This window comes from Durio zibethinus, chromosome 21 (genome assembly GCF_047325235.1).
Source record: "Durio zibethinus cultivar Kanyao isolate XHJ-2024 chromosome 21, ASM4732523v1, whole genome shotgun sequence".
Taxonomy (NCBI): Eukaryota; Viridiplantae; Streptophyta; class Magnoliopsida; order Malvales; family Malvaceae; genus Durio; species Durio zibethinus.
In genome coordinates, this window is record NC_143182.1 from 6,046,724 (window position 1) to 6,066,289 (window position 19,566).

The 19,566-nt window shown below is 37.0% G+C and overlaps 3 protein-coding genes and 1 pseudogene across 6 annotated transcripts; all 4 read right to left on the reverse strand.

Moving 5' to 3' along the window:
* Nucleotides 1-86: 86 nt before the first annotated feature.
* LOC111305172 (isoamylase 2, chloroplastic pseudogene) lies at nucleotides 87-3,723 on the reverse strand (annotated as a pseudogene). Of its 2 annotated transcripts, XR_016331719.1 has the most exons (3): nucleotides 3,415-3,723; nucleotides 302-3,003; nucleotides 87-204 (listed from the first exon to the last, which is right to left on the reverse strand). The product of XR_016331719.1 is annotated as an isoamylase 2, chloroplastic pseudogene, transcript variant X2 (transcript). The 2 variants fall into 2 exon arrangements; XR_016331718.1 differs by having other exon boundaries at nucleotides 87-3,003.
* Nucleotides 3,724-3,886: 163 nt separating this feature from the next.
* LOC111306078 (hyperosmolality-gated Ca2+ permeable channel 1.7-like) lies at nucleotides 3,887-10,832 on the reverse strand. Of its 2 annotated transcripts, XM_089750654.1 has the most exons (12): nucleotides 10,692-10,832; nucleotides 10,263-10,609; nucleotides 9,844-9,993; nucleotides 9,065-9,200; nucleotides 8,167-8,268; nucleotides 7,891-8,007; nucleotides 7,654-7,734; nucleotides 6,742-7,082; nucleotides 5,923-6,168; nucleotides 5,104-5,428; nucleotides 4,402-4,635; nucleotides 3,887-4,300 (listed from the first exon to the last, which is right to left on the reverse strand). In XM_089750654.1, exons 2-12 carry the CDS (start codon nucleotides 10,574-10,576, stop codon nucleotides 4,091-4,093), a joined length of 2,256 nt encoding a protein of 751 aa, XP_089606780.1. In that variant the 5' UTR covers nucleotides 10,577-10,609; nucleotides 10,692-10,832; the 3' UTR covers nucleotides 3,887-4,090. The 2 variants fall into 2 exon arrangements, with proteins under 2 accessions (XP_089606780.1, XP_022759719.1); XM_022903984.2 differs by lacking the exon at nucleotides 10,692-10,832 and having other exon boundaries at nucleotides 3,963-4,300; nucleotides 10,263-10,655.
* A 3,096-nt stretch (nucleotides 10,833-13,928) lies between these two features.
* On the reverse strand, nucleotides 13,929-15,413 carry LOC111305174 (EID1-like F-box protein 3). Its single transcript, XM_022902440.2, has one exon. The coding sequence runs from the start codon at nucleotides 15,313-15,315 to the stop codon at nucleotides 14,413-14,415; it is 903 nt and encodes a 300-aa protein (XP_022758175.2). The 5' UTR covers nucleotides 15,316-15,413; the 3' UTR covers nucleotides 13,929-14,412.
* Nucleotides 15,414-17,918: 2,505 nt separating this feature from the next.
* On the reverse strand, nucleotides 17,919-19,008 carry LOC111305176 (uncharacterized). Its single transcript, XM_022902448.2, has 2 exons — nucleotides 18,233-19,008; nucleotides 17,919-18,060 (listed from the first exon to the last, which is right to left on the reverse strand). The coding sequence occupies exon 1, from the start codon at nucleotides 18,866-18,868 to the stop codon at nucleotides 18,272-18,274; it is 597 nt and encodes a 198-aa protein (XP_022758183.2). The 5' UTR covers nucleotides 18,869-19,008; the 3' UTR covers nucleotides 17,919-18,060; nucleotides 18,233-18,271.
* Between the last annotated feature and the right edge of the window lie 558 nt (nucleotides 19,009-19,566).

The window sequence follows — 19,566 nt, forward strand, 5'->3', positions numbered from 1 at the left end:
AAATCACCCTATTTATCTAACTGAAAATCTGAATGCAGTTGGCCCATTTATGCAGCTGAAGTTTATATTTTTCATTAGAACGTAAATGGACAGACAATTAGTTTAAACTATTATTTATTGAAAAGAAACTGGTGGATGTACAGCATTGCTCACCTTGCAAACCATCCAGTTTTGCATGCTTCAATCTGTTGTCACACAATTATTCTGCAAATATAACGACACAAAAAAGAAGGTTGTACCTCTATCATTTACCGGTCTACAAAGCTTTCGAAGAAGAAAATGGAGGGTGAAAGGGGGATACATTAACTACCACCAGCGCAGGCTTCAAATAAAGTGCAGCTGTGAGACTTCATTTCATAAGCAACTAATCCTGTCGTTTGCTCAGGAACAGCCTTACCATCAGCTGAGAAAAAAGCTGGGTATGGTAAAGATGTGTCTACTAATCGACGCCATGACATCCCTTGAAGAGGTGGGGGTAGAATAATGCTCTCTGCTTTATCAGCCGCATTAATGGCAATAAACAGGTCACCCTTCAGTTGAGAAGCCTCAGAGCTCAGCTGGCTCTCTGCTTTGTCAGCCTTCAATGTCATAGCCAGGAATTTGCAGGAGGGGTCTTGCCATCCTGGCGGAGACCGATTGATTCCTTGCCATTCAATATTTTCTTCTTTGAGAAAGCTCCTTTTCTGAAGAAGGTCGCTTCGCCTCATTCTAAGCGAACTAAAAAATGAGATAAACTTGGTTGTTTGAATACCAAAACCTGTTGTCATGGCATTCCAATCTAAAAATTTTCTGCTATCATATGACAGGGAACCTCCAGAAGATTGGCCACATTCATCCCCCATGTTAAGAACAGGAACACCCAGCGAAACAAACAAAATAAAGAGAAAATTACGAATTTGTTTCAGTCTTCTTTCAAGAACAGCAGTTTTAGTTGTAGGTCCTTCTTCCCCACAATTCCAACTTATTTCTGAAGCTAACTCAGCATTACAAAAGCTGACCAAGTCCACAAGAGGAAGTCCAAAATTCTTGGCAATAAAATTGAAAGAAAAAGCTGGGCCTCGTCCATCTGAGAATATGTCCCCACTCCCACAAAGCCGTGTAGCAAGACTACTCAGAGCACCCTCACCCCTCAAAAAGTTCCTTATATCAGTACAAAACTTTGAATTCATTTCTGCCCATTTCTTCCAATGAGGAAAACGAATTTCCTTTGGCATCATGTTCTGTGGATCCCAGCAATCTGCGATGATTTTAGTCATGGAGAGCAGTGGATCAAAAGCTATTGCTTCAACCAAGGGAGGGCGAGACAAATGTTCACCATAAAACCCTCTCAACAGACATGAAGCATTGATGAAACAGAAGCCATCAATGTGGAATTCAGTCACCCAATGCCGAAGACTATCTAAAATCATCTGTTGAACAACGGGATAGTTACAATTCATAGCATTTCTAGCTTCTAAATCTTCAATGTTGTTCCTGCAATAATAGGATAAATCATCAAGTCCTTGCAGGGCTCGACCCTCAGCAGTATGGGTAAAAACCACTTCCAGGAAGACCTCTATCCCATTGGCATGCATGTTCTTAACCATCTCCTTAATTGAGTTAATAGCAGATACAGAACCATTAGCAGGCCCATACAGGTTCATTGGCGAAAAGAAATGACATGGGAAATATGGTCCCTTGTGCTCATCAAATGTAAATATTGGCTCTAATAAGACAGCATTGATGCCAAGATCTTTTAAATGCTGTACTTTCTCAGTTACACCAGAGAAAGTTCCTGCCACATTAGCAGGTAGCTTACTAGACTTGTCTTCAGTAAAACGCATAACATTCAACCGATATACTACTAACTTTTCCATAGCTATGTTTGGAAAAACATCACCACTCCAGTCAAAAGCAGGCTCCTTGCATAGTCGACCAAGATGCTTCAGGAGCAGACCAGACTCACAATGATTAGGAATGGAACTACCAATTATTTTAGCATAAGGATCCAAAAGAACACGCTCTGCATGAAATGTGTCTCTGTCCCCCTTGCATCGATACCCATAGCTCACAAAAGTCCATGCACCTTCAATTGAAGCATGCCAAATGTCACCAGTTCGATTAACATAAGGATCAAGATCGAGCTCTAAAGCAGGTTTTTCTGATGCAGTATCATTATACAAGCACAGGACCAAACTTTCTGCGTTTCTTGAATAAACTGCAAAGTTCATGGAACCATCAGATGAAAAGGAAAGACCCAATGGAGCAGGATACCCTTGATCAGAACCAATTGGTACACAAAAACTAGTCTTTCTATGACTCCTGATTTCCAAACGACTTGAATTTGCACCTGAGGAGGCTTTCAGCAAGAATGAGAAGTAGCATGGCACTTCTTTAGCTTCAAATTCGAACTCAAGTGCCAACTCACTAGAAGACCTTGCTATAAATGGGGTTTCAATGATCCTGTTTTTGATATGTTGATCAGATCTGTATATTCCCCCACTTAGCACCAGCTGACTTTCATCACTGGATAATTGCAGGGATGAAACTTCAATATCAACTACATATTTGACACTTTTCTTTCTAACAAAAACTTTGACCTGACCACCAATTTCTGTCCTAAACAGATAAGTCGATAGGTTTTTAAGTTCATCAACTTGGCTAGTTTTAGTAAATGATTGTTCAGTTTGCTCAAAAGAAACTTGTGATGCCGCAAAGCATCTCAAATCAAGACTCCAATGTGGAGATTGCACGGCATTTTGTACAACTTTTCTAGGGAAAAGATTTCTTCCTACATCTATTCCCTGAAGGTTCTGTCCCTTTTTGTTTTTACAAAGAAAATGGGTGACAACCGACAATTTAGACAATTCACTGGCCCCAAAGTTCAGGCAATGGGGCCCTATTGTAAGGGATGGAGAAAGAGTTGCCATATATTCTTGCAGAAGAATGATTCTGAACAACAAAGCAGAACAAAATCCTCCCAGACAAGGAGATAATATTCCTTACTGAATTTGAGACGTTTTTCTGTTTGAAATTAGAAAAGAGTTAGCTCACTGAATCAGTAAACCAAGACAAAATAACTCTTTTAATTGGTTTTAGATACCAAGGCCTTAAAAACATTCAGACACAGAAAGCAATCAAATTCATGTTAGCATAGGCAATCGTAGAACATCAGGCACTCAACGTGAAAAAGCAGTCAGATAAATAAATAATTGAACATAGAGAATGCAGAAAAATGATATATCTATATGAAAAACAAAAGCAAGAAAACCCCATATAAATCGCAGTGTAAGAAATTATGGGAAATTTGAAATATAAGAAGTTAATAACAATGACCCAGTTCACAAAAGAAGCATATGTGGTAGTAATGAACCCAGATTAATGCAAAGAATAAAGGAAAGGAAGCAAATAAGAGGAATTGAAAGTAGAACTTACAGCATTGGATTCTATATATGAGCGAGAGAAGCTGAAATTGATTGCTGAAAAACCAATAAATAAAAGGAGAGAGTGAACCCAGAATTATAAATAAATAAATAAAAGTTGCCAGAAATAGTAGAAGAGAGGAAGTGCAATCAGTGCAGATTTGTCGTTGCTTGATATTTATAGCTTTCCCGAGGACCGCATAACGCATTCATCCATGATCTAACCTTTTTTTAAAATTTTTTTTCTACAAGCGCCGTTGTGACTGAAACGCTGCGTCTCACCAGAGAAATCAGCTTTCCGTTTTGATGTAAAATTTGTTGCAGGATTTTTTTTATGACATATATATATATATATATATATGAAACTCACCAAGAAATTGCTATTGTTGAATACAATTTAAGGCTAAATTTGTATAATGAATTGTCATATCACATACCAAAAATGAAAAATCTAAATTTACTACACTAAAAGACTGAAATTTTTAAGCAATCAAAATCCGATGAGAATGGTATCAAATTCACCAAAGCAAACCTTTTCAAGTTGAAAAGGTTGAATGTTGATACAACCATCATATTCACAACCAACTTTATGAACGTTTTATAAACAACGAATACGTTTCAATCTTGCCGTATCTACAAGAAGAAGAAGAAAACAATGACCAAATGGTGATGGTTTCTGCCTAATATCTCTAACTACTGTGAGTAGAACTCGCTTCGGAGCCCTCTTTACTGGTCCTCTTTGTCGCAACAAGCGGGCTGTTCTCCTCCTCAAAAATCAACTGCGGTCTGTCAAGGTCGCTGCCCTTGAAAACTGGATGTATATAAGCATCCTTGAGGTAAGCTTTCAAGTTTAGGTTTGGCTCTGTTGCCCGTTCCAGGGTATCTTTGATCATTGCATCCTTTGTTTTGATAAAATATATATATATATATATATTGTCAGATAAAAAATGTCACATATACTCACCCTTCCTACCAATTAATTCAAAGTAGTAATCCTAACCTGTAATGGGAATTTTACAAATGCTGATTCAAAACGGCCCTTGCAGTATCTGCGAAACCAGAGAGTCAAAATAGGAAGGGGAAGGAGTGCAATTGTTGATTTCTCAATCTTCTTTGTGCTCAACAATCCCATTAGAAGAAGTTGAGATATTATTAAACCGATAATCAGACGCCGATGCACATCTGGCCAAAATGAGCCTCCACTCTCGTATCTTTGATCATACACGTTGATAACCTTTCAACAAGAAAGAAGATTGTGAACAAAGAACAGGTAAGTACTATACCATGAGATGAGACCATTTCGCAATAATAACCGTGAGAGCAAGAAATAATGAATATTGGCGCAATATGCTTCACGTAGCCGAAAGGGAGGCCGTCTCGTGACCTTAATTGTTACAAATGACTGACTGAGAGGACCATCTTCAAAACAATGAGAAATAAATTGTATGGTTCTATTCTTACGAGGCAAAAAGCAGTCCTACCTAAACTACGGATGCTATATCTCCATTATGAATTTGTCTAACCGCCCAGCAGGGTACAACTCCAAGACACTAATATGACATAGGATGAATGAAAGGAAGCAAAAGTGATCTACGTATGTTTCCAGCATTTATTTAATATATAATGGAATGAAAGGAAACCTACTAAGCTTCATATAGCTTAAACATGAAAAGAAAATACAATATTTGGTTAGATAGTGTACCTGGTGACGAAATACCAAATAGGAAAAAGCAAAGAAGATGATGATGAAAGGAAGAAGCACAGGTGTGACAGCAGAGTAAACAAGTCCGAGCAAGATATATAATTGTATCCTTGGTTCAGATGTAGCAAAGTCCAGGCAACCAGGATCCATTGCTTGCTCCCTATCTTGTTCTGTTTTCACTAAAAATGTATTTTTCAGGTGGAACATGACTAATGGTACTAATCTGAGGATTTCTGCAGCAATCCCCGCCCATCCATCGACCATTACGTAAGTAATGAAAAAAGTGGCTTTCATTGGAATAGATACACCAACAGTTTTTGGAATCCTGCATAAGTAACAAAATATCCCTAGTCAATCACACCTCCATATTGTCAGGTATGTTAAAAAAAACAGCATGATATAAATAGCACGACAAAGAAAATCTGGTCTCTGGCGTGCAGACACAATGATATACTAATCAGCAGAACATCAAATCAGAAACATGTTAATGGAGGATAATTACAGAGAAAAAGCATGCACTGCAACTGAAAGAGAATAGAAGGAATGAAAGGGTAAAAAATGAAGAAAATCAGTGGTCCAGCATTGATTAAGAACTAAGGTTGAATATCTCAGTTCAGATCACCAAAACCTAGAAAAAGAGATTGATACGAATACCTAGTGAATTAGCACGTTTGAGTTCATTGCTGCTCTAACTTAATTTCTTGATGCAACAACCTTGGCTTTTGACCATCAATTGTTTCAGTATTCAAAATGCAGGTGTGCATCGTAGTATTAAATGTGTTAACCCATCCATTTTTCAGGGAAGAGGTAGGTACATACTCTGTTGGAGGCTGATCAAGGAAAGTTTTAAGCTGCTGCAATGCTGTGCCTGTGATAATACTTCCAAGAAATACATTGACCAGAATGAATAAGTGATATTTCCCAGCTGATCTTCTATCCAAAGATGAGAGTGATGAAAATCCTTCTATTTTGGACATCGTCATAAGAATTGTTGGAAGTAGAATAAGAAATATCTTCAGTGCAATCCCAGGGAGAAAACCTTGGATGACAGACTTGAAAGAATCCCTGAAAAAGTGTTTTCCGACAATTGAAATTTTAGCTACTACAAGTCTCAAAACATCATTACTAGTTGCTAGGGATACGGGAAACCTAATGGTTATGTCCAGATATCAGCCTGTGATTATGATCAGGTAATAAACTTCCTGCAGTCGCTCATATACATCTATTTTCTTCCGCTCCCACTGGGAGCCAGTTTGAGCAGTAAGCAGGGTGAAAATTTTCTACAGTTCACTATGGTAATTACACCAAAGAGAAAGGTGTAACTTTTCATCATGGCAAGTCCGAAATTTTGCTATGTTACCAGCGGCAAATTCCTAAATAGGAGCAGAAGTAATTGGTGTTATAGTGTTTTCACAAGGTTCAAGAAAGAGTTAAAAACTTCCTTCCCTATCGATTTAATTTTGGTAGTGCCATCCCTAACAAGTCCTGCTTGAGAAAATGGTTAGACAAGATGGAGGTATAAAAGCAGGACACTTTTAGTTGGTCAAACACATGAATGACTATTGTTATAGGGATGAAAATATTGAGGACACATAAGGAAATGCTACGTTAATAGGACAACACTGAAAAGGAACTTACATTTCTATTAGTGGCTTCAAGAAAGGAAAAACCTTCTCAATCCCCTCAATGTTGGCTAGAGATTGAACGAAAGCTATAGGGATCATGAAGAAGAAAATAAGAAAAAATAGTGCAACAGCCATTAGCAACCTTCGAATAGAGAGTTCAAAATATGGTATAGCAAGATTGTTCCAATAAACATCACGTGGTTCAGCGGCCCATTCTGTCAACCAAATTGTTGGGTTACGGGATAGCTGAGTTTGAGCACAGACAGCCGCCGCCCACCGGGATTTGAATGAAACGAATGCTGCTGGAACTATGGCCTTTGGATCACTCATGACTTTGTCTCTTTCTGCAGCTTCCTACATAAGAATAACAAAATTACAGTTTCCTTATGAGTAACTAAATTACACATTAAAAGAAGGGGGAAAAAATATTCTAATGTTCTCTTTGACCACATGCAGCTTTGTGTCTCTCCTATTCCTTACTGAAGAGGAGGAAGAGAATATGATGTTTCCTGGGAGGTAAACTATACGTCATCTTGCCTTGATCCTATCAATTCTTACCTTAATTGAATAAGAAGATTGAAAGTAAAAGTTTTTCTCATGTTTCAATGCATGTGTGCCTGGGAGGAAGTAGGGGACAGAGTGCTTATTAACCAAGAGAGATAATATAGCAATTAACAATGGAAATAGACTTTTCATTGGAAACTTTAACCATATAAATACAACCTCAGTACAGGACAGTTTCAGCATCAAAATACACGTGCTAACAAAGTGTTTAAATTATTTCCCATTGTTTCAAAAATGATGATGGCAGAAATAGAAGTAGTGATAGTTGTAGAAGTAAGAACAGCAGGTACAAAGTATTGCTAGAAACGATATATGAAATTAAAAAAAAACCCTAGTACAGTCACTCTGTGTTGAAACTTACTGCTTCACTCAGCTTCTGAATCTCTGAAGAGTAATAATCGATTGCATCAACTTTAGTGCCAAAAAGACCACAGAAACCTGTCTATAATAATAAAAAATTTTGGATAATGAACTAGAAAGCTAAATCAACATGGAATGCTAAATGTCATTTCCTGTACACGTTAAACAAACTATTCAACGAAGAAAGGAAATGAAGCCAAATACATGTCAATAGTAAGTTTTCATGCAAAGATATTACCTTTGTGGCCGGCCTGTTTGAAGTTCTCTCATATTTATTAAGGTAGTAAGTATACCAATTCTGCAAACTCTTCTTCTTTTCAACCAATGTCGCGAGCTTATTTGCATTATATACAACCTATCAAAGTTACATGGTAAAGCAGTTTATGTTATAGAAATTTATCTCACATGCAAATGGAAAGATAATACTTCCAAACACCATCAGTTCCAAAAATTGCAACATATTAAATTTCCCTGTTAGACGACCTATTTTCCTTCTTTCTTACAGGAAACACACCTGATGAGTAAGATAATAATCAGGGTGATTTACGCAAAAATAATGTTCGACATGCTCACTAACTGATTCATCAGGATCAGGAGGAACATTTCTCACAAGAACCTGCAAAACATATTAAAGGTAAACAAAAGAAAGCTAAATTAGATATAAATAATAAAGCTGGGATGAGATAAAAATGCTCTAGCAGGCATGCACGTGCATGTTGATAGTTTCAAACATGACAGGAAGCTGCATATAATTGCCAAATTGCCCTCTATCTGACAACAACAGCATACACCCCTTTGATTCAATCAACTTTGAGTAGAATGACAGAACAAGTCCTTATGCAGACACCACTATAATTAGGACCTACATACAATTTGGGGCTTTCAAGGTTGAATCTTAACATAGGAGGAAATGTTAAGGAATGGGAGAGGGCTACCTCCCATCATGTAGCCCAAGGCTCAGTGTGCCCAGAAAACATTTTCGGTTGAACAAGGAAGCAATGATACAAGTCCCTCAGTTGTTACCTACAAAAATGACAACACCAAAACTAGGGGACAAGAAAAGAGCGGGGAAAACCTCAAATATGAGTGAAAACTCAATGATAATGCAACACCATTGACAAAGATACTTCATAAACCATAGCTTGATCAATAGGAAGGTATATGATAGTTCACACTATACAAGATTCATGTCTGAGGTTTAGGGTTTTGATCTTCATGTGAGTTGATGTGTTTTGGATATTCATGGGTAACAGAATCTGGATATTCATGTGTTTTGATGTTTTTTAATCAGAAATTCTAGTGCATTCAACAAATCAACCTTTCTAAGATAGTCGACAATTGTAAATAGCTGCATTTGCATATAGCATAACAACAATATAGGCATTAAGCACTGAAAAAAAGCAAAAACTTACCGTGAATTGATCAGGACGACGATTTTCTGAAGCTAGATATCGTAACCTCATAGCAGCTACCGCTTTGTACTCGGCATATAGTACATAAAACGTCCAAAGTGTGAATACATACGACATACCGATATGTGCCCAGAACCTAAAAAGATAATTTGAGACTTTCTCCTAACTGAGAAATGAAACAGATATTTTGTGCAAATTGAAATTTTTGTCACAACAATACTCTGGTGCTGCGGTGCATCTAAATGCTAAAAAGGAGAAGAGACAAGGTACTTAATTATTAGGATGAGGGCCTAAAACTGGATTTTTATCTCTAACGTGCCACCTTATGCACAACCCCTTTGAAAAGAAAGTACCAAGCGCAAGCTTCACTTTTGGCTAGTACTTATATTAGAACAATTGCACCAGGGGTTCGAACCATTCAGCCCACAAATGGTAAGTTACTGCATGAGGACTTTGAGAACATGTAGCAACAAACCAAAAAAAATATAAGAATCAGGTTTGAGAACTCAAAAGAATTTTGATGTACTGTAACTCGGTATTTAGTATAGTTTGCAACCCACTTCCTCAGTGCTGCACATAACATAGATATTGAAATAAGAAAAACCTGCCTCACATTCTACTTTGAACAAAAATTACATCAGTAGTGCTGTAGGGAAGGTCTAGTATTACTATAAACCAAACTGAGACTCCAATCTTTTCCAATTTTGTAGCAGACGAATTCCAGATGACAACCAGAGTATAGCATTCGATAAGAAAAGAGTAAAAAAACTATTCCTGACCTTTTTGATCCGTCTGGAACATTTGATATTGAGAGCTTGTCAATGTCGCTGAAAGTTAAATTCTTACTACGCTCTAATGTCTCCCCCGTCCAATTGACAGGGACCAAAACCAAGAAAGCCAGCACTGCTTGTGGGACAATTATTTTCAAACTGCACAAAAATGCTATCATATTAGACTGTTGTATCCAGAGCAAACAACAACTTGAAACTCTAAATACACTAATTCTAACATAATTATTTCATAGTATAAACTATAAAGTAAATCATGCATTTGATTTGACAAAAAGAAAAAGAATTCGGTATTTTATTTTTAAATTCTCATAAAGATTTCTATGTAATATCACACTTTTTTTTTTGTTTCTAAAGAAATTCAAGATAAATAGCAAAAATATCATCCAAATGGGTATCTAAAAACTGACCCGAGAAGGTAAATTCGAATATAGACAACAGAATCAAGTCCAGCATGATCAATGAGCTCTGGTTCAGGCATTCTCAAAGCTGCAGGCATCCAATTCAAGAATTTAATGTATGTCCTCCAATCTAAGTTGACAAATTTGGATACAAATGCTCCAGATCGTCTAGGGCTGTTTCTTATCCCCTTTCGGTACCATTTCGGGAAGTAAACCCTATCATTGAACGGTTGAAGCCTCAATATTGCAAAAGCCACTAGGAACACAAATGCAGAGAGAAGATTAATAGCAGCTGAGACTGATATGTCTTGAAGAGTCGCCATTTCGTTCCTCGCTGAGTATCGATACGATTTACCCTAAAAAAAAAGTCATGAAATGTCAGGCATTCCATCTTGAAATTTGGATAAAAGGAGAAAACAGCAGGAGAAACGAACAAACCTGACAATGGCGTGGCTTTTCTCAATTGGACTTTCCACGAAGACTTAATAGAGGAAACTCACTCCGCGATGAACAAAATCGGATTTGATTGTCTTTGGAAACGGAGGTGAAAATTAGGGAGCTTTTTTCCCTTTTATTTTCTTTCCTTGGTCGCTTTTTTTGAGACCGGAGTTTTGCGGGAGAGGGAGAAATGTAAGGCTGCAAGTGATATGGCGGCAAAAAGCACGGATCTCGGTTTTGGTGTCGTTGCAACTTCCAACCAACTTCCAACGGCCCAAATGTTTGAAAATTCCCCTGTTTGACGTAATTAGCCCTCTGACACTTTGATATTTTTGGCTTCTTTACGTCCTCTTTCGACATTTCGAAATTAATAATTTTATATTCAATCATTTCATTCTAAATTCATAACTAATTTTTTATTTAATTTATTACAAAACAAAACAATTTGTCCTTTAAATATTGGTTATGAAATTTCTATTCCTATCACAATTTTAAGTTAATAGGTTAGACATTGACTTGAAACTTAACCGAAAATTTAATATTAAAATGAAAATAAAGAAATAAATAATGTCAATAAGTATCGGTTAGTATTTTCTCAACAAAATTTTCTTTTTTTTGCACTAATTAGTTTCTGTTTGTATGTTGACATACTAGGTAATTTGTGGCATGAAAGCATGCATAGAAAAATAAGATAAGGGTACATTAAGGGATATAATTAGGATCCTATGTATAGATTGATTTGGCTCAAGCATGTAATATAGTAATGGAGTAAATATATTATCAATTATATATATGGAGATGTGTAGGTTTAGTGGGTTGAGCACTTGCCATTTCCAATAATGAAAGGATATTTGGCATTAAGATAAAATCTTGAATAATTAATTAAATGTTTGACAAAAAGAAAGTTTTGGCACAAAATGGCCCCAAAACAAATTTAATTGTGGACTGTTACACTATTTAGGAAAGTGCATATACACATACTGTTTAAACATAATCGAGTTAAATCAAAATTAATTATTGGAATTTATGTGATAATTAGAATTTGGCCACCCATTATGTAATATACGTAAACGTACATGTTTAAATATATATATATATATATGTTTTTTAAATGAGAAAACCACTGATCAAACATATAATAAATTCCAATAATAAAGCATATTATTAATTTTGGGAATGATTTTCTTCGTTTCTACATTAATTATTTCAAACTAGAGATTCTAGTAATAATTGTGTCAATTGACCTACATGTTAACAACCTTAAGTGCTTGCAAAGTTTATCAAATCTTTTAACAACAAAAATATAGGGTTAATAAGCAAAATGAAAATACATTTTCCGATTGACGAGTTAGGATAACCTTATCCTTCTCAATCATTTTCATATTTTTTATACCAAAAATTTATTGATGTTTTTTTTTTTATATATTAAATAAGAGATAAGAATGAAAATTATAAAATTTGAATTTTTTATTCTACTTGTCTTTTTAAATCCATTAAAACATTATTGATATTATTAGCTGTAATTATTTTCTTAAGCGAATGTTTAAAGTTTACGTGTCACGGGTTGAGACTTAAACTTCGAACTCGAACGATTTTGAGACTCGAACATTCATCATTTCGATGTTTCAGATCAATCTTTCTACCACGATTCACACTTTTATGAAGTATTATCTACTCTGACTAGGGTTGACAAATCAACTCGAAATCGTCGGGTTTCGACCCGACCCGACTATTTTAGGGTCGAATTTTTTTTCAAAAATCGGGTTTAATGTCGGGTCGGGTCGGTTTTATTTTTTAAAATATCGGATTCGGGTCGAGGTCGGGTTTGTATGAAATCCGACCCTACCCGACCCGAAATATTTACCAAAATACCCTTAAGATATATATATAATTTTTTTTAGGGTTTTTGAATTTTAATTTCTTTTCGTCGCTCTCTCGCCTGTAACGTCAATGATTTCAATTCCTTCTTTTGCTTCCAAACCTCAGTATCGGTTTCAGCCTTACTCTTCTCACATTCCAAAACCTTATTCTCAGTCGTTAGCTGAAAAACCCTATCTCGTCATTCTCCTTGGTCAAATCAACAACTCACTCTGTCACCCCTTTTCCTCCATAGCTAACTATCTCTTCATTGTCGCTCTCCGTAATCAGATCACCAACTTCATTATTCTGACTCTTTAAAACCTTAACTTCATCCTCAAGTACAAGCTTTGAGGCTTCTAATGTCCTAAATCTAATTCAAGTGCTTCACAGTCACTTTTCCACTTTAGAACCTCCAATTCCAATTCCAGAAACCTTGCATCGGCTTTCTTTTTTTAACAATTACTGAAATTACGAAAACAGTGGTAGGCAGAGAAGGAGACAGAAACGTTGGTGCTTTAAAGATTAAATTAGGATCAGGTCGGGTAAAATTCGGGTAAATAATATTTAAGCGGATCGGAGTCGGGTTTTTCAGCTACAACCTCCGAACGGGGGCGGGTCGGGTATCAGGTAGAAGCATTAAAGCATTGGGTCGGAGGCGGGGAAAGTGAAAAATCGACCCGCCCCGCCCCGCCCCGATGCCATCCCTAACTCTGACCCACCCTGATCTCACGATTTTATCTTACAAAAAGTGTCTCATAAGGCGAAAATGATGTGAACCCTTTTATACCCCAGTGACCTTCTGATTATGTTCGATGTGAGATTCGAGATTCTTCCTTAAATCCGTGATATTCTCTCTCACCCAACTTCGTGACGCCCTCGTTACAGAGACTGATCATCCTGCCTACCTCCCTCGAGGTGCTTGACGTGGATCGAACGATTTAAGACTGACTTTGATATCACTTGTTACGGATTGAGACTTAAACTCCAAACCTGCGTAACTCCGGGACCCAGATATTCACCCTTCCGACATTTCGAATCAATCTTCCTATCATGATTCATACCATTGTGAGATATTATTCACTCTGACCCACTCTAACCTCATAATTTTATCCTACAAAAAACGTCTCATAAGACAAAAATGATGTAAACATTTTTATATCTCAATTATCTTCCTATTATATTTGACGTGAGATTCAAAATTATTCTTTAAATTCGTGACATACGCCTCCCCTTTTTATTATCTATTAACTCTACCCATAATGTAAAATGGTTGGCTTCCTATATATTGACCTGAACATGACTTCAACCGAAAAATCTCAAATTTCCATTCCACCGTTGAATTAAAAAACAAATAGAAGACGAGAAAAAGGACGACAATTATGAAACGATTTAGTAGAAGTATATTACTACTACAATGGCATTATTACAAGAAATAAGTCCAACAAGAAGCAAAATGGTCCCTCCAATGCAAGGCAACGCAAAAAAAACAAAAAAAAAAAAAGTTTAAAGAAGAATTTGAAAAATGAAGTACTAACTAATAGATTCCTCTCTCAATTGGCCGTTCATACTATACCTAAAGCACAAAGCTCAAACAAAATCTTCCGGCATGAATATCCACGTCAGCATTAGTCTCGGTAAAGTAAATTATTCTCCACGTCATATTTCTCAATCCCAAGAAAATCAGTTTCTATCAACAGGTGGGACCTGAGGCCAGCCATGGGAGCCACCTCTCCTCGACACCTCATATTTAACAGAAAGCAGAGAGACCCAACCTGATCCACCGGTCTATCTGCTTGAATCTCGTCTTTCTTAAAATACGCCTATGAATATCGATATTTATCTGCACTTACAAATTTAGCAATTAATTGATGGGCCCGTCTCCTAAAACATCTTCCCCTAAAGAGCTCGCGCTTCCATTTGTCACCGTCTGATGGCTACAGGCGTCCCCGTTGATTTCATCATCGCCGTCCAGATCTTCACTCCCATCATCATCGACGTCCTCTTCCTCCCCATCGTCGCAAACTTCTTCATCGGACGACAGAGGCACGAGCCAGCAAGTCCCATGCAAGTGCCCGTTCACACAAACAAAATACTCTAACCTTCTGTCAGGTGACCCGAGCCGCCTAGCCGCGCTCTTGGGCACGAGCCGAGCTGTCGTCATGCTCCACACTCGGGTCCCACAATAAGGGCACCTCACTCTCTCGTCGAACGCCACTTGTCGTCTGATCAAGCAGGTTCTCGTCTTGGACCTCATAAATCCTCGAAATACCCCTCGATAAATCCCCAAATCGTCTTCTTTATCCCCCATTGGATGCTCGCACGGGTCACTTATAAACAACAAATCACCCCGACACTTTTTGGTCAAGAAGCTCCGACCCGAAGTCTTCGAAAACCGAGAAGCTCTCGCGAAATGACCCGGAGTAGGGCGACTCACCTTGAAATGGCGAGTTGACTCACAACCGCAGCAGAAGAACATGAGCTTTGCAAGAGCGTCCCATCCGCCACCTATTCTTCCATTGGGGGCGCCGTTAGCCAATGCTGCTACCATGCGCGGTGCGCGATACACGCAGAGGTTTCGCCACAGTAAGCGCTTCGCTATAGCTCGAAGCTTGTGGTTTACTGAAGCAGTGAAGCAAAGTACATGTAAATCCCATTTTATGGACTCAAAGACGAGGAGGAGGATACGCTCGTTGAGTATCCCCGATTCATCCGACTCGGAATCATAACTCAGTGGATTAGGCCTGCGTCTCTGGTTGGCACTCATTTTTTTGGGGGAGAACACAAACACTGGAGGATTGTGATGGCATGGTAATTAGAAGCGCCTAAATACCAGAGTCCGAAACTCAAATGAAGGACACGTGTCGTAGGAGAAATGGATGGTTTACTGCTGTAGATCCGGGACACGTGGTGTGGTTCAATTGGAAAAACAGGAAGACGCGTGGTGACAGAGCATTACTGAGATGCCGTGACGGAGAATCGAGGAATAACGTCAGCTGCCAGATTGAGAGGTGGTACTTAGCCGCCACGTGTCGAGCTAATCCCAAAATCCGAAATATCTTTTTCGTTGCTTGAAAATATCTAAGTGGTTCAACCTGTTTCGATGGGAGTAAGTAGAGACGTGGAAAGATACCAAGGAAACAAGTGTTTTACTTCCATTTGTTGAAGTATTTGAAAAAGTGGTTTTAATGTGAGAGCACATGGTGACCTGGCCTCTGGGGTATGGACCAAGAAGGAGAAGACGACGACTCAGTAGGAAGCTGAAAGGGTAAACCAAAGTTATTGGTTAGGAATTAGGATATTGTTGTATGGAAACCAACACAAATTATAAGCTTTGATGCAATGATCAGTGTGTCACTTCGCTCCTTTTTTAGGATATTGGAGTCCACTTCATTTATAGCCCATCAATAGACTCGTTATCTTTCTTTTTTACATTTTTTGGCAAAACGATAAAATAGTCCATTTTGGATAATAATATCTAAAAAAATAAAATATTATTTTTATCATTAAATTTATTTTAATTAGTATATATAATGATTTTATTATGAAAAATATCTATACAATCAATTAAAAATGTAATTACAAAAATATGATTGTTAAATGCTTGTCCTTACTTTATAGTTTAGGATTGGGCAACGAGGAAAATGGGTCTCTGGGATGACAGGAATTCTTGAGCAATTGCTTGTGTTACAAGTTGAAATAATTTGAGAGCCACGTGTCAACTTCATTTAAAATGTAAGGGATATTAAATCAACAAAATCTTTTACCTTTACATCAAATCGACAACTGGATTCTCAAATGCGTATACTAGTATTAGATTAGGCATTGGTGATAGAAATTTGTATAATCTCATTTTAAATTATCAACACTTTCAGTGCTTCTTTCCACCAACACCAAGCACGTGCCTAAAAAGAAATTGAAAGAAAGTGTGGTACACCTACGACTTCGCCTTTTTACCAAAGAACATAAGTATTAAATAAAATCTCATTAATATATGTTCATGGTGCTTTTTATGGAATGAAGAATTGAAATATGAGTTGGGACTAATTAGTGATTTAAAATGTGACTTGGAATCGGTTAAGATTTGTAATCAGAAAATACGGTTACGTGATCACATAATTTTATTTTTGAGATGCATTTTAATGTTTGAATTATGTAAACATACAAAAGTCGAAAGGACTAAAGGAAATATATAAAAATTTAGAGGTAAAATATTTAGAAGGTTATTTGTGAACATATTTAACTTTTTATTTACCTTATATGGGGAATGCATAGGGATGGGGATGTTTGGGCGGCGATAAAATTAAAATAGGTGATAATTGATAAAAAATTTTATGTAAAATATGAGAAGAATTTGCATGAATTAGTATAATTATATTTAATAATTTTAAATAAATTGTTATCAATTCAGACTTTTTATAAAATGTTAAATTAATGTGATGTTGGTAAAAGTAATTTAATGATTCTGTTTATAATTGAAAAGGTCTTGATAGATAAATATTTCTATGAGTGAGTTTTTGTAACGGTAAAAAATTTGCATATTGATTTCTTAACGTAGTGATAAATGAGTGTTGACTTGGCGTATATAAGAGTTAATTTTATTAATTAATTTGGTTGGATGTACCAATATATAATCTTAAAAAAAAAAAAATCTCGTTGAAGAATTTTCTAACATTCATCCAAAAAAGATTTTTTTTTTTTTTCTAACAATTACTTTCATTGACCGTTGTTCAACGAGAGTTTCAACTTTGAAACGTAACCAGAAGTTGTTAAAAGAGTATTAAATTAATCAGACGCGTTTTGCGGCAGGAGGAGGGAAAGTCCCATAACCAGAATCAGTCCCCTATATCAGTACGATGGAGACGAGACCTGGGATTGTCGGTCATATGGTTTGTGCGCGTACCACCCACGACGCTCATCTCTCAATCGGGCTCTGACTCAATGTAAAAAATCTCTATCTCTTATTTCCTGACGCGTGTCAGAGAAACCAACAATGACACGTGGCATTCATTACATTTCAAAACCTTTTGCGTACTATTATTTTAAGGACCGAAGTGAGTCAAGTGACTGTCCTTGGTGGTGGAATGGACACGTAGTGGGCATGCGAATTTCTTGTCGGGACAAATGGCAACTAGAAAATGGAAGATGGACCACCATCATAGGATGTCTGTTGCACCACCATCATCACATAATTGTACTCGGAGATTTAAAAAAGGACATCTCATTAAGCTCCCGGCTCATTCACATTGTCGTTTTTCTTGGCGGTATGGTCAAAGTAGCACTGGTTAGTTAGGGTCAACCAATGCCAAGTCCAATTTAGCGTTATTTGGATGCTCAAAACCAAACCTGGGCCACGTCTGGGCCACCAAGTCCATGCTTCCTGGTTTGGGTGGGCCGTGTTGACGCAGCTCACTTTAGAATGCAGATCATTCATATCCAAATCACCAAAATATGATTAGTCCTGAGGTCTTTAGTGCTAAGAGGCGAGGGGACGAGATGCCGACGTTTTGCGCTGGATGATTGGATAGCCAAAGATAGAGAGAGAGAGAGAAAAAAAAAAGGGTGAAATTTAATTCCAAATTTATTACTGCTTTTTGCATATAAAAGAATGAATGAACTTAATCATTGTTCATGATTGAGAAATGTTTCAGAAATATCCATGAAGAAAAAGAATAAGAAATTACAAGGCTCGGTTGACTTCTGGGTCTGGGTTTTCGGCTTTTTCACCTTTGATAATCGAGGCATGAATTTTCAAGCATACGGATTAGCAAATTCAAGTCCTTCAGCTTCTCCTCAAAATCTCCATTAACGCTTTTTAAATACTGGACTGGCCGCTTCAAAAACGTGTCTACGATTTCTCTACTCGTATTCTCCACCAATAATCTATCTTCATCTGACATTGTTGTTCCCTTAAACCTTCCCATTAACTTCTGTGTCTCCAACTCTCTGACCCTCTCTACAGCTGCCTTCAGCCTGCAGATAATACTTTCAATCTCTGTCTCCAATGATTCATGATCTTTTTGCTTGGTTTTCATCTTACTAGAATACCCACTTTTACCTTCTTTCTCTCCGAGATCTGTTGTTGTCAAAGTCTTATCCGCAAAAAGCTGTCCTCGCCTTGAAGACGATTCTTGAAGAACAAGGTTGTTGTTGATGAACCGATCAAGGCTTTTGGTTTGGTACGACGTCTTCGGCGTTGAGATTACGGCAACGTGAGATACATGTTTACCTGTGCCAATGGACACCAAACTGGGCATGGAAAAAGGGCTACTATTACTTGGCTGCAATTTAACTGACCATGGATTTGGCAAGATCACCATTGTTAGTTTTCTTTGCCAATTGCAGAGTACTTTTCCTGCTTAAAATTTTGGGAGTTGGAAGGGTTTAGCTAGCGTTTAGAGATATTAATGCTGAGAGCTGAGAAGGTTGAATTTGATAAAAGGACAATAGGCAACGAACTAGTTCATAATGGCGGTGGCCAGACACGTTTAAATTGTATTGACTTTCAGACATGGAGTTCTTCCGCCGTCCATATTAACTTTTCAACTGTGTAGGTTGAGATTGACCACGGCCACATGCAAATCCCATCTATTTACCATAACATAGTGGAAAAAGTGATTTTTACTTTTGGTAGGTGAAGCTAAAATTTGACTAGAATTATTCTCCTTCTAATGACAATAATTTGGACCGATATTAACATAATCTAAATAAAACTATCTACGATGACGATTTGTGCTTGCTTTGTAAAGAAAAAGAAGAGAATGATTATTAATTTCATATAGATTCCATTAATTCAAACGAAGATTTAAATAAATATTTATTTAATTACGATATTGTTTATTTTTACATTTATGTTTATAAATTTCGTATTGAAAGGGGATTATTTTTTTTTAAATTTTTATTACAAAGTTGAAATAAAATTCAAAAATATTCCAATATTCCTCCATTAAGAATAGTTACATCTTAGCTTCAAAGAAAAAGTTGTATTAAAATTCTTTATTCCAAGTTAAGAAAAATA

Coding starts and splice junctions, on each gene's coding strand:
- LOC111305176 (XM_022902448.2), bottom strand. CDS start 18,868: ATGGTGATCTTGCCAAATCCATGGTCAGTTAAATTGCAGCCAAGTAAT.
- LOC111306078 (XM_089750654.1), bottom strand. CDS start 10,576: ATGGCGACTCTTCAAGACATATCAGTCTCAGCTGCTATTAATCTTCTC. Junction 5,429..5,922: donor CTTGATCAGCCTCCAACAGA/GTATGTACCTAC, acceptor TTACTTATGCAG/GATTCCAAAAACTGTTGGTG. Junction 4,636..5,103: donor ATTTGGTATTTCGTCACCAG/GTACACTATCTA, acceptor TCTTGTTGAAAG/GTTATCAACGTGTATGATCA.
- LOC111305174 (XM_022902440.2), bottom strand. CDS start 15,315: ATGAGTGCCAACCAGAGACGCAGGCCTAATCCACTGAGTTATGATTCC.